Source organism: Sander lucioperca, chromosome 9 (genome assembly GCF_008315115.2).
Source record: "Sander lucioperca isolate FBNREF2018 chromosome 9, SLUC_FBN_1.2, whole genome shotgun sequence".
NCBI lineage: Eukaryota > Metazoa > Chordata > Actinopteri > Perciformes > Percidae > Sander > Sander lucioperca.
The window spans coordinates 4,211,143-4,236,574 of record NC_050181.1 but is presented as its reverse complement, the minus strand read 5'-3'; the positions used below and the strand labels follow the sequence as shown (position 1 = coordinate 4,236,574).

At 39.0% G+C, this 25,432-nt stretch overlaps 1 protein-coding gene across 2 annotated transcripts in view; it reads right to left on the bottom strand.

The window, feature by feature from the left end:
- ak5 (adenylate kinase 5) overlaps positions 1-25,432 on the bottom strand; it is a 71,271-nt gene that overhangs the window by 22,972 nt on the left and 22,867 nt on the right. For both annotated transcript variants that reach the window (XM_036005328.1, XM_036005327.1), the window contains exons 6-8: positions 19,488-19,679; positions 10,125-10,215; positions 3,347-3,420 (exon numbers count right to left, since the gene is read on the bottom strand). In XM_036005328.1, the coding sequence (XP_035861221.1) occupies positions 3,347-3,420; positions 10,125-10,215; positions 19,488-19,679 (357 nt within the window). The remainder of the gene's footprint in view (positions 1-3,346; positions 3,421-10,124; positions 10,216-19,487; positions 19,680-25,432) is intronic.

Below are 25,432 nucleotides of genomic sequence, written 5' to 3'. Positions count from 1 at the left end.
CTAATGGTTGTGATTTAGACATGTGGCTGCAGTTAGTAGAGGAGAACAGTAGAGACAGAGAATAATAAAGTGAAGCAGATTTCTGTGAGTGTTGAATAAATGCCGTCAGTGTGGGGGAGTACTGGGTGCCAACGACGAGCCAGCTTGGCATGTGGGTACACCAACTGGTCTGATGACTCAGAGAGAGAGAGAGAGAGAGAGAGAGAGAGATTGTGTGCAATGCAGTTTTTCTTAATTCCTGGGAAGTTGATGCTGTATGTCGGTGATGAGCGATGGCATGTGATACACACAGAGATACATGTACAGTCATAAAATAACTCCTACGCCAACATCCAGAAACCTAAAGTCTTTATTCATGTCAGCAGGTCTGTGATGCTGGCAAGACATTTTTTCTTTTGAGATATTTCAGTCTGGACCAAAGTGGTGGAACAACCAACAATCCCTAAAAAAAACATTGGATAAACTAACCAGATGTTTTTTGACTAATCCATTGAACAAAAATGTATGTAGTTCATCACATTGAAACAACAAGGCTGTAATCCATGCAGTCCATGCAACGTTGTATACAATAGTCAACCATTACAACCAAAGATATTAAAGAGGTAGCTGCTTGGTAGAAATAGAATTACTAAATCTCTACTGGCTGACAAATCTCTATTGTGTTATTCAGATTTCTATATTTACAGTTTCTTGTGTACACATAACAATAATGGCCTAAACGTGGTGCCAGTGGGACCTCTCAGGTGGGAGTTACAGTTTTACTTGAGATTGGATGATCAAAATTCAAAGTATGAACTTTCGGAAAACAATGAAGTCAGATGACAACTGAAATCGCCATGATTCATCTCCTCTTGACCAAAATATCAAATTTCACTGGGTTTTAGCGGTGATGGAGGAAGTATTTGGATCCCACTGACATCTAATGAAGCAGGATGATGACATTTCTACCAGAAGCACATTTTGCCTTTCGATCTTAATTTCTGCTAACAATTTCTTCTCGTCAGACTCTCCTGGGTAAGTCGCCTGTGTGAGCTAATCAAATAAGCTGCAGCCGTCACCCTTAACTCCTTATTTTCAAATCTCAGGACCACAATATCAAACCGTCATGTCTGTCAAAACGAGCTGTCAAAACGAGTCTGAAGACTGGGCTGAGTGCTCGTCATCATTACCATACAGAAAGCAGCTGCATGATGCTCTGCACTTTTCTGATGTGATGATGGAAGTAGGAATGTAACAAAGTACAAGTACTGTACTTTACTTGAGTATTTTCATTCTCTGCTACTTTATACTTTTCCACTACATTTCAGAGGGAAATATTGTATTTTTTACATTACATTTATTTGACACATATAGTGTAGTGGATTAGAAGTATAAAGTATTATAAAAGGAAAATACTCAATGTACTGAAGTACCTCAAAATTGTAATTAAGTATAGTACTTGAGTATATGTACTTAGTTATTCCACCACTGAAATATACTATCAAACAACAAAATGGATTGTAATGCACATCCACAATAGATGTTCTTTCTTCAGGAATAAATTAGTCGTGTTGAAAAGCAAGAAATAATTAGAGGAAATTGTCCATGAGATTTGACACCAAAGACCCAAAATAGCCGCTCTGCCCTTCTGTGGATTGCCACGCTAACAAAATCCATCTCTGTCTCACAACCAAGGCCACAAATATGAGATGACAAGGTTGCACTGTGTCTTTTTTCCACTTCACAGAAGAGTGTCACTGCTCACTAAAGGATATGCTGCTCCAGCATCTTGAAATCTTAAAAAAAAAATGATAGCAAATGTTGCAGACCACTGAATTACTGCGAGCAAAACACTCTCCACTACTAAGCAGCCGGTTATCATGAGCAGCTCCCAAGTTTGAATTGTATGAATGTGAATTGGATGTGTGTATGTGTGCTGCTGTAAGAAAACAATATGATCTGAAAAACAATGCCTGGTTAGAAAACAGAAAAACATTAAAGCACCTCAGGCAGCAACACTCACAAGGAAAGAAGAACCTTAAATTAGAAAAATTAAAGTAGAAGAAAGCCGAAGAGACGGTGGTAGAGAGAGCTGAGCAATTTGTTTCGAGACACTCAGAGGATGGGAAATGAGACCGAGGTCAGGGTTACGCTTCACTGCAGCGCCAGCATCATGTGGAGGAATGATGCTCGTCTGCACCCTCGCCAAGCATTACACAACAACATTCTCCATCTCCTCGCTGAATCATCCGGCCTTTGAAATGACTTTACTGTTTTGCAAAAGATAATTTGTCATTTTATGTTCTTGCAAATACAAAAGCAGGGAGGGAGTGAAAGCAGGGGATGTGGAAACGGGGAAAAATACGTTTTTTTGCTAGTGGAGGTAGAGGAGAAAATTTGACTCAGTAATAAAATATTGTAATTAAATTACTGCAGATGATAATACTTGAACACGGTTGTTACAGAGATGATTGAGATGAAAGGACAGCATTGCGATGTTTGCCATTACGCTCCTTCTCTTATCTTAAATGCATCACACTGACTGAGTTTATGGCTTCACTGTCTTTCTGAGGACTGTTGATGAATAAAGTTTCTGCTGTTGGGATTAAACTCTCTAAACCTACCAATTGTATTCTTCTGCTTTGGCTTGGGACTGTGGCTACATGCATGTCTAAACAGGAAGTGAAAGTAATCTGAATTGTTTCAAATATAATTATTACAGCATGATTGGAAAATTATCATTTAATGGTTTGTCAGGTCTTGTTTGCATATTCTTTGATCATATATGTTCTTTAATTAGGGCGGCTGTGGCTCAGGAGGTAGAGCGGGTTGACCTTGAACCACAAGGTTGACGGTTTGATCCCCACCTCCCCTGTCTGCATGATGAAGTGTCCTTGAGCAAGACACTAAACCCTAAGGTACTCCCGGTGGCAGGCCAGTGCCTTGCATGGCAGCTCTGCCACTATCGATGTATGACTGTGTGAAAGTGCTTTTACCGATAAGGCTAGGTTATTAGATTTTATTTGAGAAAAGGTCTTGTATTTGTATTTTTGCTTACAGTATTTTTAAAGGTCCAATATGGTAAAAATGAGATTTCCATGTCTTTTTTCCATTATAAAAAAAGGTTGAGGTGCTATATAAATACTGTGAAAGTATCAATGCTTAATCCACAGAGAAATGCACACAGTCTGTAAACGAGCCTTCAGGATTTTCTTACATTTCTTACTATACTTACTATACTATATATAGTTACAGTGACGTTACACTCATTCACAGTGGCATTACATTCCAAAAAAACACAACAACTTTATCCATCTCAATATAAGGTATATTGCCAACGGGTATCAACAAATTTCAAAGTATTTACCTCATTGTACTTGCAAGCAACATCTGCCAGGCTGCTGGTTTCACCCAGTAGACTGAGATCCAGCTCACTGGGACCTAAAGACGGAAAAACAAACAGAACAATCACCAAACTATGAGTTTACTGTTAATTCACTTAAAATAACCCGTTTCTTAAAGGAAACGGCACGAGTGTTAGTCATTTAAACTTTAACTGTAAATAAACATTATTTTAGACTCGCTTTAGTGACCTTCTTTAGAATACAGTTTTATAAGAGAATGATCCAACGGAAAGAATATTGATTAATCTATTACTTCTTTCAATTTCAATCGTCTAAAATATCAACAAATTGAGTAAAACATGTAGCACATTTTGTCTTGAGAGTCCATGGTGTAGTCCTTAAATAGCTTGTTTGTCTAAGCAACAGTCCAAACCCCAAAGATATTTAGTTTACTAGTTTAGTTTATTTCCGCGGCAAATTCTTCAGGTCATCCTCCCACCCCTCACTAGTAGAAGACAGAAGTATGATCACATTATCCGGTTTAAGGTGTGTTCACACATAATGTATTTCCCCAAAAGCTCTAAGAAAAGGGACAACACCAGTAGCAAATTGCTGACTCTTGCACATGCCATTTCAGTGAAAGGAAGAATTGAAATAATTCATACAAGGTATCACTCATGAGGCTACAGTAGAAATAAGGTGGAAAAACAGAGAAAAGAAGCAAATCCTCATATTTAGGAGGCTGGAAACCGAAAATCTTCAGGATTTTTGCTTGATTTGAGGATACATTTTCTGCTTCTGATTTCATTCAAAAAAAAAAAAAAAAAAAAAAAATAATATATATATATATTGTATGTACTGTTAGCTGTCACAGCCAAATCACACTGCAATAAATATATGCCTGTATATATTGCATTATTTCTTTACATTAGAGCTTATTTAGTCTCCCTGTATCCCTACAGCACACATTACCACAACAAGCTTCCAGATGCTAACATGCAGCTGCACATCTGCATTTTGAGGAACACAATGCAAAGAGGTAAATAAAATATCCACAAATCTAATTTAATTTTGGCCCCATAAATACCAGGACCTGAACTTTCTGTTGTCAGAAAGCTGCCAAGGGTTGTGCTGTGATAAATTATTAACACATCTTCATCCTCTTCCTCGGTGGAACTGGGCCGTGAAGAACACTTCCCCTCGGCAGATTATTTTCATGCACGCCAGAGAACAGAGAACTGGGTTAGATTCTATGAGGATGCAGCTTCAAACGTTCAGGCAGATTCCAGAGAGACGACAGCTGTGCATTTCTTACACGCATTATGTTGAAAAGCGTCAGAATGCACCACTAGATTTACAGAGAAAATCAGACCTGTGTCCTCTCTGCAGTTCATAACTTAAGAGTCAGCAACATGTCAGAGTGCATGTCGTCCTTGGAAAGTGAAGGGCTAAGGTATGACAGTGTTGAAATTTAAGTTGTTATGTCAGGTGGCCGAGGCTGCAGTCGTCAGCAACACCTCAGTTTGGTCCACGTAATAACAGACTGAGGATGGAAAGTGGCAGCAGTTTCCTCTCTCCTGGGAAACAATGTGGCGCTAGAAGCAGCAGATGGACTAGGACGCAATTTCTCTTAAAGATTTTGCTTGAACTACTGCTGCTAATCTAAAATTTCACTTGGTCTTTTTGTTTCCTGCAGCTCTACCTTTTACTTTTTTTTGTAACAGCAGATTAGGTCTGAAGATGTTAGTCTGAAGCTAGAGCTTTCACCCATGTGATTGAGATTTCCAATTTTTCTTAAGTGTATTTAAGAGTTTCATGATGCAAAAAAAACACCCAGGGTGTTTTTCTTTTTATTCTTAGGTGGAACCCCTATTTGTGTGGCTCCATCATAGGAAACCTATGCAGAAGATCATCTTGACAAATGTACAGATTTTAAATGCACTTCGAAGTGCAGCTACATAACTGCTGTATGTAAGTGGATGTATTTAAGTTGGAAGCTCTCTTAGTCAATCATGCTCCACATGAGGAAAATAATTTTCTATAAGTGTTTTCATTTCTACAAGAGTAGTATCTTAAAGTGCCCATATTATGAAAAAAAATCACTTTTTCTGGGATTTGGGGTGTTCTTTGGTGTCTCTGGTGCTTCCACACACACATACAAACTTTGAAAAAAATCCATCCATGCTGTTTAGAGTGAGATACGGTTTCTGAATGTGTCCTGCCTTCAGTCTCTGGGTGAGCTGTTCAAAATCGGCACGGCTTGTGACGTCACAAGCCGAAACGAGCAGGCTAACCGCAACCATTAGCTCGTAGCGTTAGTGTTGGCATGCTAACGCTAATGCTAACGCTAGCATGCTACCTCGTTCTCAATAGCAAAGCACTGCTACAACACACACAAGTTCACCATAATCTACAAAAGAACTACTTACATGTGCGCCCTCATTTAGAAGTCTCCCAGCTAATCCTGCCTTGTAACTGACCGAAGTTGTAGAAACAGCCTTTCTTTTACTGTCTATGGACCTAGCTAGCTGACATGATCCACATCTGAGCTACTGGGCATGTGCAGTGCAATCAAAGATAGTACAAAAGAAGAAGAAGAAGAAAAGAGGTCTCACTCTGTAGCTAAAACAGAGACCAGGTGAAAAGAGGATCTGCAGCAGTGAGAGAGAGCACTGCAGTACAACAAAAATATGGTGTTTTTTGAAAATTAAACCATGTAAACCTATTCTGGTACAACCTTAAAATACAATTATGAACCTGAAAATGAGCATAATATGGCTGCTTTAAGGACAATATAATGAGATTTTCCTACATGATCGTTGAGTGGAAATCAGCAAACATTTAAAGGATGCACCAGCTTTTTGCTGGAATTGAGTGGTCATTTCTCTATTGCTTCATGAGACCTTGAACTCTCATTTGTTCGAGGATCTATTTTTGAGATTTTGCAGGCTTCATGCAACTCAAGTGGTATAAGCACAGTTGTTTACAGTCTGTGTCTATATTTCAGTGTCCTGTCTTGAAGCAGACTGCTGTCAAGTGTGTCAGGTATAGCTGTGAAGTAGCACGAGGCAATTTTGACATCAAGGATCGCTGGGAATGTTAGCCTCAGTCACATAATGTGTCTGGCCTTTCTTACCTAATGTACAGATTCTAGAGACAAGCTGACAAACCTGTGTAATAATGCCACATCCAGACTGTCCCTACCTGTCCACTAATAGCTATATTTGGCTGTTAGTATCACTAACTATCATACCACTGAACTGATTATAACACTGAGCAGCAGCTCTCCTCTGATCAGAACAACACTGAATCTAAACATATTTCCTCCTCCTGAACTATTTTAAGGTGCCATATGTCGTTTCATGGTGATTCTGCTCCTCCTGACACAAACTTTTCCTACTGAGTGAATGAATCTGTAACGGTTGCCTTCATCAAAATATACCATTTTGGTGTAGGACATACTGCATTTAAAAAAAGAAAAAACATACACAGCTTCATGCTGTGCTACAACTGCGCCTGAGCCTTGAACTACAAGCACAAACAAGACAAGGCAAGTTTATTTATTTAGAAAGCCAAAAAGCACAAGTTGTTCTTGGAGGGCTTTTTAATCCATATAGTTAAAGACAAACTGTCCTTGGACCCTCAATGCAGACCAGTAAGATAAAAACAAAAGCAAAAAAAAAAAAAACCCAACCAGGCAACAACTGTGGAAGAATCTTAGAAAAAGCAACCAAGGAATGATCCTTCTTCCATGATGATCACATTTAAAACATTTTTATCAGTACACTGTGCTTTTTTAAAACCAAATTCATTAAGAGTTGTTTGACTTATTTTAATTTCCCTAGACTTGCATTAAAGCTCACACTGGTCTGCACATTGCTGTATGTGCTTTCTCACAGTTAGACAGAAAAAAACAGACATGCAGAAATCTGATTCAGCCCCCCAATTTGACACCTGGTTACAGTTTTTTTTTGATTAAGTACACCCAGAGAATTAGACAGTCACTTTTTCACCACACCTAATCAGTGTGTCATCAAAGACAATACCTTTCATATGAAGTAATTGGCTTTCACAATGCAATGCTCACAATACTTTTCATATGCTTCTCTTCTGATTTGCATAAATACATTTCACCAACATTTAATCCAACTGCTCTTAATGGATAATAACTGAACCTATATATTTTACATTGGTTTGTCAGCTATATAAAACGTGTGTATGTATGAACATCTAAATTACATGTATCCACACATAATGATTGACACGTTATTGCTAATTGATTTCACCTAGAGGTAACCCCAATTGGTCACCCTATTACAGTAAGGAGGAGGGGGGGGGGGTATAAACTGACAATTTCCTTCAATGGAGCAGGATAGACAGCAAGGAAGAGGAAGAGCTTGTGGGATCAGTCAGAGAGGTGGGCATGGGCACCAACAGAGTGGTCAGAGAGGTTACTGTAAATACTGTAAAAACAAATTTGGCCAAATGTAGAGGATGTCTTCATTGATCCCAACTTCATTACACATAGGATAGATATTATGGCAATAATAGATTCAGTAAATGGGGTAATGTGAGTGTATTACCTGACCTACAGTGAAAACTGTTACTACACTACTGTAGCATATTACTTTCAGCACTTCTAACAGCAATTTGAAACATGTATCTTGCATTGTTTGTTAATGGATTCACTGGTGGTTAAAAAGACAAACAAAAAAAAGAGTCAATATGTTGTGTTTTGATGATTAAACCATATGTTCTCATGACATTTCACAAAAAACTGATATTTCGAATCAATGGTTGTGTGGTGAGAGATTATCAAAATCCAAATGAATGCACAATGGCAAGTTTTGAATGATGAAATTATACTACATAGTTGCATTAATAGTACCAAAGCGATCAAAAAACTGTAAAGGAATTGATGGGCTAAACCAGTTAAACCTGTGTGTGTGTGTGTGTGTGTGTGTGTGTGTGTGTGTGTGTTTATAATACATAATGAAATAAGGCATAGTCTGGTACATAACCTCCCATAGAGTGATATCAATCTTCTCATCTAATTCTCCACTAGAAATTGAATAATTGTATTTCCTAAAATATAGAAGTAATCCTTTAATTACCAAATTTAAGGGAACTGTAAAAACATGTTTTTTTATGTTATGTGACAATATATAATGATGTGATTTTTCTAACTCTGGTATCGATCTGTATTGGCCCCAAAAATACAATATACTGTAATCTGTATACAACATACAACCAAGAACAACAAAACAACACAACTACAAAACAAAGAAGCATTTAAAAACGTGCTACAGTAAAACAGTGTAAACTGTTTGAGGCAGCGAGCAGCCTTTGCACCACAAAAGATGTGGGAATTGTCACCGGTCACACCCACACTTTATTATGATGAAAAATAATGACAGCTTTGCAGCAAAAATCAGGCAGATTTTGCCAGCTCGGTTCTGTGCCAATGGTAAGATTTCTTTCCTTTAACTAAAACCTTTATGATCTCTATCACTTTATAAAATCACTGCAGAAACACCTGCAGAGCGCTGACTCATCATATCTTTTAAACCAACATGAGACTGTTTCCGTCAGGAAATTGGATCTGTCGGGCGCAATTTTTTTAAACGGTAAATTATCAGGTTTTGCATAACACATATATATATAGTCTCCATCTGACTTTTCAAAGACTCACTCTAACCTTCGTTGATTCTGTATTCCTCACTGAGCGTGGCTAACCCTGCTTCACTGGTTGCTATGCCAACTCTTGTGGTAACCAGGGAGCTGAATGGGGATGACTATTTTGGAGAAGCATTTCTTCAATGAACACATGCAGCTCTTAAAAAGCAATAACGCCTGCATGTTCTTTGCTGTGACTGTTTGTATTTTGATGCATATCTATTGCATTACATTTCATCAATTAGTCAGTAGCTACTGATACAGAATACATTTTACTACATTATACATACAAATACACACATAAGTAAACATGGAACAGTCTTACATAATGTGTTATTTATTATTGATGATTTGGCCTTAAGAAACCTGTCCCTCTGGGAACATTTTATCTAATGCTGACTGCCTCTTGTAGCTGTCTAACATTTACTACCATTTACACAGTGGTGGAAGAAGTACTTTGGTATTTTACTTGAGCATAGAAATACTCTGTTAGTAGTAACAGTCCTGCATTTAAACTTTTTACTCAAGTAAAAGTGCAAAAGTATTAGCATCACATTTCCTTTAAGTACAAAAAGTAAAAATGATAATTATTCAGAATTGCCCATACATTTATATTATAAATTAATATATTATTAGTATTATTATATTATATTATATTATATTATATTATATTATATTGGATTATCATTATTGATGCCTTTACTTGAATGATGTTGCAAGTAAAGTTACTGCTACTTTTAATTACTTATTATTATTACTTTATATCAACTAAGACTAAAGGTCTGTTCACCTGCCACGTCACTTCCTTGCCGCTGTTTTTAAATATCTCACAATCAGAATAAAGGTCATTTTTATAAAACCAAGACAATAAGTGCCCTATACTTTTGTTCCCAATAATCCATATTTGTGTAGTGTCCCACAATATGTGTCTTGATTAGGAAAGAGTAATTAGGAGTGACCTAATTTAATGTAATTTCAAATACTGTAATTTACCTAATTGAATCCCCTAATAGGTCAAAATAATCTTACTGAAGCTAACATTTAGTTTAGCAGTTTTTAAAGGTGTCTGGCCATAAAAAAATATCTTGTTGTCTCAGAGTTTTATAAAATAAGTGTTTATCTCACCAGCTGCCGGCTCTTTGGAGGGAAACAGCTTGTTGTCCAAAGTCATGCTGATGTCACAGAAGACCTCCTCCTCGTCCCGGTCAGCATCCAACTGAAAAGGAGAACAAACAAAAAAATCATCTTGTTCCTTTGTTCACAATTCATAACTTAGCTTTTTGACATTTAATTATTTCTGCTTGACAGAAATGACAAATACAAGACATAAACACAAGTCATGACCTGATCTTCCAACATCACAAACACAAACGGACATGCTCAGTCCGTTAAGCTGCTGTGACATCCAGAATGAGACTCATTAAAAGACCGAATAAAAGAAATGAGCTCTGATGCCTGGAACTATACACTCAGGGTCATTTTGTATTCAACACACACCGGAAGCTTTCATAACACTAGATTAATTAGCCTCCCTTCTGTGTCAATCAGTCTTTCAGATTATTCAGAGGCCGGCTGTCTTCCTTTGCACGTACAGTACTCGTAAATTGACCGTGAAAAATCTGGTTTGTTAGCGAGCTAGAAGCTGATTGAGGAAGACTTCTCCTCCCTAATCGGCTTTTTGGCCATCCCTCTGCTCTAATCAAGGATGATGACAAGAAGCAGGCGACCTTTTGCGTATACAAAACGTATTTAAAAAAAAAAAAAACAGACTGGACGTAACTGCTCTGTTTCTCGACCTGAAACTTCAACAGAGAAAGGAATGAATGTCAGCTGTGGGAGTGGAGGTCAAACAGCGAAATGTAGGATAAGGATAGCCCACAACCAACAACCAGCTTCCTCCTAGGGGTTTCCATGGTAACAACCTAAAAAAAGGCACCAGTGTCTGCTGTCTACTGTGTGGGAGAGTCCCCTGAGTCTGAAGCACAGCGAGTCCAGCAGCAGAAGAGGAGCAGAGAGGATCAAAGAGAGGATTCCCCCGGAGAGCCAGGCATTCAGAAACCCATCAGACCTCTCGATGTGTCCGGCATCATGAGCAGAGAAAAATGACCGCTGTCACACTGCAGCGTCTTTATAACCAAAAATTATTCCCAATTCAACAGAGAGGCTCCGTATAATCCATCTAAATTTACAAGAAGCTGTCTGAGACTCTTCAGAGAAAGTTCACTTTTCAAGGGCAGATTAGGAGCTTTCACTTTTTTGAGAAAAGCTCTACTGTGGACTGAATGACTCAATGTCATCACAGTGACTGTTCAGGCAGAGGACAAGGAAAGGGAACTTGCAGTGCAGCATAGCGTGTTTATATATCCCTCCACTGGCTCCCTGTGCACTTTCGCACTGATTTTAAAATTCTTTTATTTGTTTTTAAATGTCTGCATGGTCTGGCCCCCCAGTACCTGTCTAATCTGCTCGTGCCCTACACCCCCTCTCGTTCGCTCCGGTCGGCTGACCAGGCACTACTGGTCGTCCCCAAGACCAAACGTAAATCCAGAGGTGACCGTGCGTTTGCCGTGGCAGCTCCGAGACTCTGGAATGAGCTGCCTTTGCACATCAGACTGACTGAGTCCCTTCCTGTTTTTAAATCTCGTTTTAAAACTCATTTATTTTCTTTGGCTTTTAACTCAGTTTGAGGGTTGACTGAGTTTTGTATTATTGCATTTATTTTATTGTTTTATTATTTTGTGTTGTGCCTCTGTTGTATGTTATTGTTTATTTATATGGTCAACAGTGTTGTTTTTAAGGTGCTTTATAAATAAAGTTGGATTGGATTGGATTATATTAGAAAGCAAAGTGCACCAGTCTCCTTTTATTAGGCTAATAATCAAAACTAATGCTGTATCCACACTGAGCCTTAAAACCAAACAAGGCAGTAATGGGTTACACATCAGTAGTGATACCGTGCTTTACTTAGAGATCCAGATATTGCCTCTCAGAAAACTGGGGCAGGCCCAAAACATGAAACGGAGTTGCTGGAGCTGTCCTGATAAACTCCAAATTTGGCCGTGAAAAACGCTGGCTTAGTGTGGACGGAGGACCAAATCTGAGAGAGATAAAGATTTGTTTTCAAATAGTTTTATAAATACTGTGTATCATTTTTTTTAATATCTACAGGTAGAAAACATACTTAAAGGGACATGGGGAAAAACAATTCTGGTGTGCACGAGAGACCAATCTGAGTAGCAGTCAAAATGGCTGCTGAGGTGGAGGTATTAATCTTCCTGAAAACGCAACAAAATGTACCTGATAGTGTCATCAACAAACTTAAAGACGATAAGGCAGCTGTTAACTGATTTCATGCTGTGAATGTGAAATATTAACTTTAGCCACATAACATTACTTTGTTATCATCATTTTGCTAGCCTCAGATTGGTTTTTTTTGTGAGCACGAGATACTTTTGCGTGCACACCAGAAAGTTTCTCATGACTCAAAAGGTAATGTCATGTCCTCTTATGGCTCCGTACATGTAGGTACTGTATTTGGTAAATTATTTGTGGAGTGATTAGGATTTTGAAACAATCCACAAATACATTAAGCCCCTCCCTGAAATAAATCATCTTAAAATTGAAAGGCAATTGTGTCTTCTGCCGTGGGCGCCTGGGTAGCTCACCTGGTGGAGCACGTGCCCAAGTACAGAGGCTCAGTCCTCGATGCAGCGGTCGCAGGTTCGAGTTCGGTTCCGGCCTGCGGCATACCTGCCAACACTCCTGGGTTTCTCCCGTTTTTATCTCCCGGGCTCTCCCGGTTTGTTATTTCTCCCGGGAAACTCCCGTAATTTGCATGGCCCAAACTCCTTTATAAATAATCGGACCAATATGTTTGTCTGTCTAATGTTGACCAGTTGCCAGATCTTGTAATGAAACGCATCCTATTCACACCATCCACACACCATATACAATTTTCAACCCGTTCGTCACCAACCTGGCAACCTATAACCCAGGTGTGCAGCTGATCTCTGCGGCGGCGGGAAAAATGACCCAGCACATTAAAACACAGCGGCACCATCGCGCAGAAGAGGCACATAAGGGCACACAGGCACACAGTACACTTAACAGTAACCCCCCCCAGTTGTGCCGTAATGCCACCGCACAAATCTCCCGGATTTTGAAAACCAAATGTTGGCAGGTATGGCCTGCGGCCCTTTGCTGCATGTCGTTCCCCTTACCTCTCTCCTCTTTCATGTCTAAAGCTGTCCTGTCAGAAATAAAGGCCTAAAAATGCCAAACAACAATAATGTTTAAAAATGGTGTCTTCTGCCATAATGGGTGGAACCCTACAGGGGACAGAAGTGCATGCTTGTGTTGAATAATTATTTTACCTTCATGGACTGAACATTATATAAAGTAAAAATGTTTTTAAGAAGTCCATTGACCGCGGGAAGCGAGATAAAATCGAAGAAAAAGATTAGTACTAGATTAAAGGAAGCAGACGAAGCTTTGAGATGGCAGCTCCTTTTTTTAAACTTTGCAACTCTTTTCAGGAAGATGTATGGTGCATTCAGTGTTTTCTGTTTGGTCATCTAATTGAATTGATGTTGGGCTAAAAATAATTGGAAACCGAGCTTCCTCCAGTACATCACACAATATGTTCAATGCTCAATGTTGTCGGTCTCTGAAGAGGACAGACAAAACAGGAAAGATGCAAAAAGATATGAATATAATAGGCTATAAGTAGATAAAAAAAGACCCTAAAACCTATTTCCTGTTATTCAGTTATTTTCAAAGCAAGGGATATCTCGATAGGTTTTTTTTTTAACAAGAAGATAGTTGTTCATACTGATTATTTACAATGCCAGTGTCTTATTCATATTCCAGGAACGAATACCTTGTAACCTTCCCCAGAGAGATAAGACTCCCAGAAAGATAGAGCGGGGTGTCTTTTGTTTATTATATCTGCGTGGTATCTCACAGCATGTGGGAAGGAAGCTGGAGCTGAGCTCACTCAGGGAATACCTCATTAGATCGGTCCTTTTTTCTAGAATGACAGGACGGCTTTAATACAACAAACTATTATCTCTCCTTCGCTGCAATTTCCTGTTAGGTTTGTGTGTGTGTTTGATAAGTTGAGTCATCCTAAATGCAAAGAACAGAACCTCATTCGTACATTATCATCACTTTTCCCGCATAAATGTCACAAATCCCATACTTTGTCTACGGCTCAAAAATAAAAACACTGAGCAATTGTACGTCAGATAATCCATTACAAAGCTGTGTGGGTTTATCCTTTTAATGAACCACAGTGTAATCTGTCCTCTGTTCAGGATTTATCATCAACCGCAGCAACTTAATGTCTCAATCTACGCACAAATGTAGATCGTGGCAATCACAATGAGGAATTTGTGCTGGTGGTAGACAGACTATTGGAAATAAAATCCGACCATGTGGATAAAGATCATACTTCGTAGTCTTATTGGAAAGTTTTCTCTGTTGCCTGTTTTTCAGTTTTTAAACTTGTGTTAGAAATATATCATTTAAAATAATATTTAGATAAAAGGAATAAAAACTTATTAAGGGGGTTAGGTGCTGTAGGTAGGATTGTGAAGATCCAGGACAGCCAAAAAATTTGAACATCGACAACTTCTCAGTCCCTCCCCCCTTTCCGCTAAAGCCCAAAACGGTCTCCTAAGCCCCTGCCCCAACAAGGGAGAGCTGTGCATGATAGAGAGTGTGTGAAGAGGGGGAAGGGGAGGAAACCTATCACTATGATATGCGTGTGCCTGAGCAGTGATTGACATGCAGTTAGCCCCCCCCCCCCATTGGTGCATCTGAACAGGGAGCTGTGGATTTTTGCAAATTGCACTACAATTACTTATAAGTCTTACCTACTGCGTCTTTAAACACACACAAACACGATGCACTCAAATTCTAAAAGTCCTATTGTGCAATAAAACATAACTTGTTGTTTAGAGGCACAAGACACACTTCTCCAAGTGTTGGTGGAACTTACTGTACCATCCTCCACACATCTACTGTTAATACAGTATAGATTTATAAAGATAAGTTTTTCCTTGCATCATTTGTCATAAGTTGTTCTTTTAGACTGAGCCAACCTTTGTTGTCTTTTGTTGTAATTGCAAGGAGGGTTAGACAAGCAAGAAGAAAGGGGGGAGTGACGTAGCTGTGTTTCTGACTCGCCCGTCAATGCTGCAGTGATTCACAGGAGGGATTTATCCATCGATAAGCTCTCAAAATGTTCAAGTCACTGGAGTGAGGACTGCAGACTTCTTTCATTCACAGGTTACGGGAGAGGAAATTGGTTATACCCAAGGTGTTTATTACATAAACCCAACACACCAAATATATACCTGTCAGGGATATTGGATTTTTTTTGTTTTTAAAGATTATTTTTTGGGGCATTTTTAGGCCTTTATTTTCACAGGACAGATGAAGACATTAAAGTGGAGAAAGAGGGGGAATGACATGCAGCAAAGGACCGCAGGTCAGAGTCGAACCCACGGCTGCTGCATCGAGGAGTAAACCTCTATACATGTGCGCCTGCTCTACCAACTGAGCTAACCCGGCCACACAGCTATTGGATGTTTAAGGAGCTTTAAATATTATTTATTTTCTTCATTTCTGTATTGTTTCTGTTGTTTATGAAACTGTTATCTAACTGTCTAGCTTTGAATAAGGACAACTCAATGTGAGAAAAGCATAAACTGCGACTCAGCACCCACGCAGGTCTGGTAATACATTTGTGATTTGTACATTCCTGCCAGCATTAATGGAAAACAAAACACCCCATAAAACACTTATGTATTGCAAAACAACTGTTGATGTAGCTTTTCTAATTTTTCTCGCCTGTTTTTTTGGTTGTTTTTTTGGAGGTGTTATTGTTATCTAACCGAACAAATAATGGACGCACAACATCAAGATATCTTCAACAGCTGCTGTAATATATGAAATTTACAAAGCTTTGACAGATGGCTAAAACTCTCGGTTCAACCAGTTATCAAACATAAGCATACATTTTTTGATGATACCTGAGTCAGTCAGTTAATTGATCAACAGAAGATTCATCTGCAAAAACTTTGATAATTAAGGTTAAAGGTGCCTTTATTGGATGACTTACTTAATGAATTAATTATTAATTAATTCATGAATTAATTATTAATTAATTCATTAATGGATTAACTTCTATTAAAATCGCCATAAATTCCACTGGTTTCAAGTTCTAAAATGTGAATATTTTCTTGTTGTCGTCGTCTTGTATATGATGATGATTGTTTTTGGATCGTTGCTCAGACAAAGCAAGACACTCGAAGACAACATCCCGGGCTCTGGGAAATTGTGATGGACATTTATTTCCATTTTCTGATTGAGAAAATAATAATCATAATAATTGATGAAAATATGCATAATAGTTGGAAGACTAGCTGGTCGTCTAGGCGTCAGCTAATTGGGAACCTTATAATAAACAACAAACTTGTTAGTTGCAGAAGATGTTTGCCTAAAAATGGTGAAATTATGATTTAAATCAGAAACCGTCTGATCAAAAATACCAGTAAAGAAGAGTACAAACTATTCAAATTGTGCATGCTGGCTATTGGAAACTTTAACAGGTGAAGCATCTACAGTTACAGATAAAAATAGATGGATGGGAGAATGTATGTACAGCAGTAAAAAAATGCTAATATACAGTATATATAGAAACAAGAGAGCAAAGGGAAAGAGGGACCCAGACCAGAAAGCAATAAGCAGAATATAAAAAGGCAATATACCTAAAGAAATAGGATATCACACAGGAGGAAATACAGGTTTCTGCAATAAAATATTTAATTTGTGTAAATGCGTCTGGAGTCCCAGAGTGCAAGTTAAATGCATTTTCACTTTTACTCTTACAGCATCGACCACAGAAAGCTAAAGAGAGCACTGCCATATACACTGCTCTGACTTTTGGAGGGCATCTGATAAGCGGAATAGTGCTAAAGCACTGTTAGAATTAGAAAGTAAACACAATGAAACGGAGATTAAGTGAAGAATGTCACAGGATGGCCTGAGAAACCTGACTCAATTAAAATACCAATATAATAATGTTCTTTCCTCAAAAGGCTGAATTCAATTCATTCAGGGCAAGACAACATCATTTTGAATCGGGAGACAAAGCAGGAAAATTACTCGCTAGATATATAAAACAGAGGGAACTGGCTTTCACACTGATCTCTATAGGTCATTATCTACCTCTACTGATGAAGAAATGTGTTCCTTCAAAGTGCCATTTGGGCTTCCCAAACTGACAGAAGAGCAAAGAGAACTCCTTGATGCAGATTTAACTATAGAGGAAATTAAAGAGGTAATGGGGGCCCTGCCTGTGGGTAAGGCCTCAGGGCCTTAAGAGTTTTGCAACTGAACTGGCTCCACTTCTGTTAGAGGTATATAGAGAGGCCCTGGAGAAAGGGCACACTGTCACCAACATTTAGGCAGGCTTTGATAACTTTGGTTCCTAAAAAGGTAAAGACCCAGGAGACTGTAAGAATTACTGCCCAATCTCCCTGATGCAGTTAGACGTTAAGATTATTTCAAAAATGTTGTCAAATACAGTAGATTAAATAAGGTTATTACTTCTCCAATTCATCCTGATCAGGTGAGGTTTATTCAGGGCGTAGCTTGTCAGATAATATCAGGCGCCTCATTAATATTGCATGGTCTGTAGCTGATAGACAGTCCCCAATAGCTGCTATTTCCCTCGTGCCGAAAAAGGCGTTTGATATGGTTGAATGGGGCTATATATGTTCAACATTTTGGAAATGTATGGGTTTGGCAGGATTTTTAAAGTTAATTAAGGTGCTGTATAAGCACCCAGAGTCTGCGGTGCAAACTAATGGGTTAATTTCTGAATATTTTGCTCTGGGAAGGGGAACAAGACAGGGTTCACTTCTGTCTCCTTTGTTGTTTTGTTTTTGTTTAGGGCATCTGATTATTTTTAATTATTTCTAACGTTAATGTGAGATCCACTAGAAATTATCCCGTAACACTTGATTTTAGGTTGCCCCGAGACACCAATCTAATAGCATGCACAACAAATCTGTTTCTCACATTGGATTGGTTATTCAGTTTTCCCTCTGCTGTGAGGAAGACGATGCTGTGCTGAGGCTCAGACAGATCAATAAGATTGAAGAGGCAGCCACGAGCCAATAGCTTTATTATCACCTGCCTCACACAAACCCAATGGTACCTCAATGCCCCTCTGCACCAGAGCACACAATCTAATGAAGATCTCAGTGGTCTCCAATTAACACTCGGCTCTCTATCCCAGCAGCAACAGTCTGCATTTCATCTCACAAAACAATCAGGAGCTGCTGATATTGAATATCTTTGGTTATGTTAACATGATTACTGGCACACACCTTTAGACAGATTGTTAATACTGAATGATTCTACAAAACTGCAGATGATGTTAAATTACATTTTTGATTATTGATTACAGATTTATTTTGGGGGTATCCACCTTTTACTAGATAGCTGATTGTGTAGAGACTGAAGAAGAAACAAGGGTAAAGAGAGAGCAGTATGATATGCATCAAAGTCCTCAGGCTGGAATTGGATTTAGGATGTTGCAGTTACATGTGTTTTTACCACTAGGCTACTAGGATGTCAACATTTTGAAATAATTCATTTCTACAATATCTGCATATGGCAACTACAGTATCATGTGAGAATGGTTAAAGGCGTACTATGCAGGAATTGTTGCTTACTCTTTGTAAACACAGTACCCAGTTCAACACATACAGTGTACCACATGCAGCATCACATACGACAGAGAAAGTGAAAGCCAACCACAGATTCACTCTCGTTTTGGAACAAGCTTTGTCTGCTTGCCGTTCACCTCACTATAATTTGCGTTTTACTTCAGAGCTGCGTCCAACACTTGGGTAGCTTCCTCTTGGATGTGTGCTTGCGCATTTTGTTCAAGTTTTTTGGTGTTTACCATGAGACTGGCAGCCATCCAATGGTGCAAACACCTAAACATCCCACTGCTACTTTCCATCCCACATGACATGATCCTGGTATAGCTGTTCATCTGCCCCAGGAAGTTAAATTCAGCCTCTGGCAGGAAAGCTGGGGCACATTCAATCTCAACACCGTTTTGCTACGGTTTCCATGTTGAACAACGTGTTTCCTCGGAACGGTGTGAAACGGTGCTTAGAGATATATTTTCTCTCGTTTGGTGGGTGTGTCTCTCGTTTATCAGTTGTGTCACAGGTGATACCCAATCAGCAGAAACGTGTCTGTAATCTCGTGTTAAAAAAAGGCAGAGCGCTTGCGCACACAACAGGGTGTTCAATGCACCCCCGTTTCAGTTTAAAAAAACGTGTTGCTACGTTTTGTCTGGGCTGAACGTGGCCCTGGACTTGCCAAACACCCCTCCACACCCTTACTTCCTGTCACCACTTCCTGTGTTGGCACTGAAGGTTGACATTCCACACGACTTACCGTAACAATAAGGCCCCTCTCCTGGAAGTATTTGACCAGCGGAATGGTGTTTTGTTTAAAGTTGGTCAGGCGGCGGTCGATGGCCTTAGGGTTGTCGTCTGGTCGTCCCTGCTGCTCGGCTCGTTTCTGCAGCCTCTCCTTCAAACGGTGGTTAGTGCAGGCCAGGAACACCACCAGGTCTGGAGTGCAGATCTACCGGGAGAGAAAAAGACGTGTGAAAAATTATAGCTAAACCTTAAACCACTCTGATAAACCTTCATCTGACCCTGAGAAGGCTCGGTCTCAGAGCTGTAAACTGAAGAATCAGCTCGGGGTTAGTCTCAATTTTAAATTCAATGTACTCAGGGCAAAATGACAAAACTGCAATTCCCACTAGAATAAAGACTTCATTCTCATTAAGGTCTAAAGAGATTGGATATGTTTTTTTACAGCAGGTTTTGAATTTTTAAGCAAGTCCATCACCTGAATTTCACTGAATTGAATCAATGCCAAGGAGATTTAAGGTTGAAGCCTTGGAAATACCCTGCAGCTGCTCACTCCACTGATACAATTTTAAAACAGGCGGGATAATGAGTCAAATAGGATGATGCTAAACATTATTACCTGTCACTTGCAGACAGATTTTCTTTCTTTTAACGGAGAGATTGAGATTTGAGTTTCTTTTTTGTAACATGAGTAACAGCAAAGGACATTACAGGTGTGATAACTTGTGCAGCCTTTTTCTATTTAGAGATCAGATGTGAAGAGGAGCCAGTTACGAAGTGCAATTCAACAGCTCAAGACGCATCATTCCCTGATAACATCTGCACAAGTTACTCATTATTAATTGTTGCTATGGCTGCCACAACCATAAAACCTTACAGTAACTGATGATTTGTTATCATATAAATTATTTTTGTTTTGTGTTTTACTTCCTGCTCTGCTGCACATATTTAATTTTGTTCTAAAACAACTAAGGTGTTAATTATATACCAACGTTTGAAGCTGCATCATTTCATTTATTTATTGTCACTTGGAGGCAGGTAAACACAACATAGACATATCAACTAAAGATGATAATATAATGTATAATAAACATGATCATTTACACATCCAGCAGATATGGAGCAACATTAGCATTCATTTGCAGCTGTTTTTCGGGCTACCTGTCATATATTGCTATCCTCTGCTTATGTTTTGGTCTCTACAAACTCCTGAGAGAAATTTCTGGCTCTTGCTAAATGCTCCACAGTGTTCACTCGTTATCAACTGTGTCTGTCTGCAGTTTGTTGCTCAGCAGATTGGAGAGTCAGTTTTAAGAGCTTTTTCTGGTGGATACAATGCTGATGAGAGCAGTGAGACTTCAAATCAAAATGGTGGTTGTGGGCCATAAAACCAAAACAACAGAAGTCCAGTAATAATTACTTCTGGGTTCTTCACTATGAGCAACCCCCTTCACACTACACATACTATTTTGATCCATTGTTGATATAAGAAAATTGCAGCTTTAATACAAGTAATAAAAGTGCAGCTTTAATACATAGATACTTGTTTTTTTAATGAGTAAAAAGAGGTTCTCAAACCTCTGAAAAATGCTTGTGTGTGGGGACTGTATGCATTTGTAACCAGGATAAACTAAAAGGAATTGTAACTGCTGCGTGCCCATTAACAATCAAGTTCTGAGCAAAGTCATATCGTTCAGCTCAAATTACAGCAATCAGGAGACTATGTAATAACTATGAGAGGCATGTTGCCAATACATAATAGCAAGCAAATAAACACTAGCTTTTCTAATTTAAAGGAAAAGGTCAGGCAACAGCACTGACTAAGGCCTGAATAGTAGAGATTTAATTTGTGACACGACAATGAGCTTGACCGCTTCTGTTCTACAAAGTCTAATGCACAAAAACATTCCTTAGTAACCAACGAGTACATGGAGTAAACAGGCTGACGTGTACGCTGGCTATTTAAAGATCAGTGAAGGATGCTGTTCTCTAATGCAAAGCAGCATCAAAGGGAAATTACTCGGTTTCTATGGCTCTGACCTCTTAAGGTGAGGCGCCTCCAGTCGTTTTAGAAAGAGGAAAGAGTGTAAAATAAGCTAACCGCCACCGGGAACTTTCCCTCTATAAGAAGCTTTAAGAGTGGTTTATTACTATTTATACTCTGTTGTTTGTTTTCCTGTTTTGTTAGATGAATTGCACATTTGATCTGGCCCACAACCAGCGCCCTGTTTTTTTCTCAGTATGTGCTGTTAATGTGGAGCAGCCATCGGACGCTGCATTTGTTTTGTAAATTAGATTCATCATTTAAATGTCTGCAGAAATGTATCACATGACATAAGAGCATCTATTTTCAGTTTTAATGCTGGCAGCGCTATCAGTGATGCAATCTCTCTTGCTCAAAGGCCAGGAAGCATGTGGTAGGCTTCCTCTCCAACCAACACACACACACACACGCACACACGCACACACGCACACACACACACACACACACACACACACACACACACACACACACACACACCTTTAAAAAATATGCATAAGCAGGCAGATGTTGACCTGAAACACGACAGCTAATACCCTTTTACGGATGTTCTGTTAAAGGAGATTTAAGCACTGAAATGCTCTGGCTTCCTATTCTGCTGCAACCTCTTTTACGAAGCTAAATATAAGCTAGATGATACCGATACTGTCACTTACAAAGATTAGCCGTTGTATACTATTTATCTGACACATTCACTCATGTGGCTTATTTTTTTCCGGTGGGAACCACTATGTAAAACTTTACGTACCAAGTTTTGTATTTGGTTTGGTAAACAAGGCCTTGTATAAGATAAGAGATAAAACATTCTTCAAAACAGCAAACTTACTCCAGCTGTTCAAACTTAAGTTTATCATGATGGACTCTTTCCTGTGATTTTGATCTTTTTATACTAGTTAAAACTGCTGTGCATGAACAAACCGCTGATTTCGGGCATCAGTCCAGAATACTGTTTGTCTTTGGTTCATTACATTCTGCTCTGCCTTTCTTTTCTTTTTTTTAAGATTATTTTTTGGGCATTTTAGGCCTTTATTTCCATAGGACAGATAAAGACATGAAAGGGGAGAGAGAGGGGGAATGACATGCAGCAAAGGGCTGCAGGTCGGAGTGGAACCCACAGCTGCTGCGTTGAGGAGTAAACCTCTATATATGGGCGTGTGCTCTACCAGATGAGCTACCCAGGCGCCCCTGCTCTGCCTTTCTAAGCATGTGGAGCTGCTGACTTTCAGTTGTCTCCATCTGTCTCCATGAACCGGAGCATTCTATAGGTCCAGCAGTTCTCATGGAGAACAACTCACTTTTATTTATATATCACAATCACAAATTTACTTCAAGAGGCTTTACAATCTGTAGTCAAGTCAAGTCAATTTATTTATAGAGCACATTTAAAACCAACCTAGGCTGAACAAAGTGCTGTACAAAGTTATATTATGTTATAAAAACAAAGGAAGACAATAAAAATATAGACACAATGAACATCATACAAACAACACACTGCTATACAAATGTCCCTAAACTAAATCATACGCCAAAGAATAAAAATGTGTCTTAAGACGAGACTTAAAGATCTTGGCAGTAGAGGAGGACCTAATATGAATGGGAAGTTTGTTCCAGAGTCTCGGGGCCACAACGGAGAAGGCACGATGACCCTTTGTTTTCATCCGAGACTGTGGAATAGCTAAAAGGAACTGATTAGACGATCTTAGGTTCATGGAGGAGTGATGTAGGGTAAGGAGATCACAAATATATAAAGGGACCAATCCATGTAATGCCTTAAAAACAAGTAACATTACCTTAAATCGATCAAATTATTTGACCGGTAACCAGTGAAGAGAAGCCAATATCGGGGAGATATGATCCCTCCTTCTGGTACCAGTCAACAATCTAGCAGCCGCATTCTGGACAAGCTGCAGGCGTGATAAAGATGATTGGCAAATCCCAGAATACAAGGACTTGCAGTAGTCAATACGAGACGAAATAAGAGCATGAATAACAGTCTCCAACTCCTTACAACAGAGGAAGGATTTTAGTTTAGCAATTGTCCTGAGATGAAAATAGCTACATTTGACAACAGAACTAATTTGTTTGTCAAATTTTAATGCTGGGTCAAAGATGAAACCTAGATTTCTGTCCCCAAATTTTTTGAAAGTTCATCAACTGAATTTGGGGGGCCAAACAACATGACTTCTGTCTTACTCTCATTAAGTTGGAGAAAGTTGTTAGCCATCCAGCACAATGTCTTTCAGTCAGTGAAAAGGGGACTTTAAAGAGTTGGTATCATCTGTTTTAGAGGCAGGTACAGCTGTGTGTCATCAGCATAACAGTGATAAGATATGTTATGTTTGTGAAGAATGGAGCCCATTGGGAGCATGTACAAAGAGAATAAAATTGGCCCTAAAATCAAACCTTGAGGTACACCGCATGTAATCGCTGCCAAAGAGGAGGAGATATTTCCAATTTAAACAGAAAAGGTTCTATTTTTTTTAAATAAGAATTGAACCACTAGAGCAACAGCCTGGATCCCTACCCTATGCTGATGGCGATCCAACAAGATGGCATGATCAACAGTGTCAAATTCAGCACTAAGGTCACCGAGCAGCAACAAATCATTTAGTACTTTAAGAAGTGCTGTTTCTGTGCTATGGTGTACTCTGAAACCAGACTGAAAATTAGACATTATTTTCACTTAAAAATTAAGAGAGCTGAGCAAAAACAACCTTCTCCAAAATCTTTGACATAAACAATAATTTAGAAATAGGCCTAAAGCTGTTACAATCAGTACGGTCAAGGTTGGGTTTTTTAATTAGAGGCTGAACGACAGCATGTTTAAAGACTGTGCCATTCATAAGAGTGATTTATTACAGACAAGAGGCTGGGACCAATAGTATCAAATACCTCTTTCAAAAGACGAGAAGGGACAATATCTGAAGATGAATAGGTAGGTTTCATGTGTGATACAATATATATCAATGCTGACAGGGCCACAGGCACAAAACAATTCAGAGAAGCAGGGCATAGGATTGATTTAGAAGGGTAATGATCAGTAGGTGAAATACAAGATCTGATAGTGTCAACCTTGTTGATAATAAAGCTCAAAAATTGTTCTGTAATTTCAAACGTAGTATCAGGGAGTGCAATAGCATGATTTAGTGCAGTATTTATTAGGGATGTCCCGATCAGGTTTTTTTGCCCTCGAGTCCAAGTCCGAGTCATTTGATTTTTGGTATCTACCGATACTGAGTCCCGATCCGATACTTCTATAATATATAAAAAAAGAATAAAGAAGAGCGAAAAAACAGATCCAGGATGTTCCTTATTTTTTATTTAATTCACCTTATTTTAACATTCAACAACTCTGTTAACAAACAGAGCACTTCTGTTACATATCTCACAGTTTGCTATGGCAATGTTGTTGTCATCATCAACTTTATAATACCTCCAGACCGCAGACATTTCCGCTTCAAGCTGCTTCCGTGTTCTACTTTGCCGGCATTTAACCAATCCTGGATCAGTCCTGGATCATTTTTCCATTGATGACCATTGTTCTTTGACATTTGACCAAACTGTCATAGGCTGTCATGCCGCATGCGTTGCTGTTTCTGTGTGGAGTCAAAAGGGTCTAACTCTGTGCCACCACATAACTATAGATGTGTTAAAAAATAATGAGAATATATATACATATATGTCCGAGTCCTGATCGAGAGGTAATGTCCGATTCCGATCGAGTCTGAAACCATGTGATGGGGCCCGATTTCCGATCACATGATCGGATCTGGACATCCCTAGTATTTATTGCACTAAACACAATTTTAGCACTATGTGCATTTTTAGCTATGATATCAGAAAAATGCTTTGCTTTAGATGCTTTGACAAGGCATTGGTAGGATACCTGGTCATCTCTCAGTATCTCATAGGACACTTGC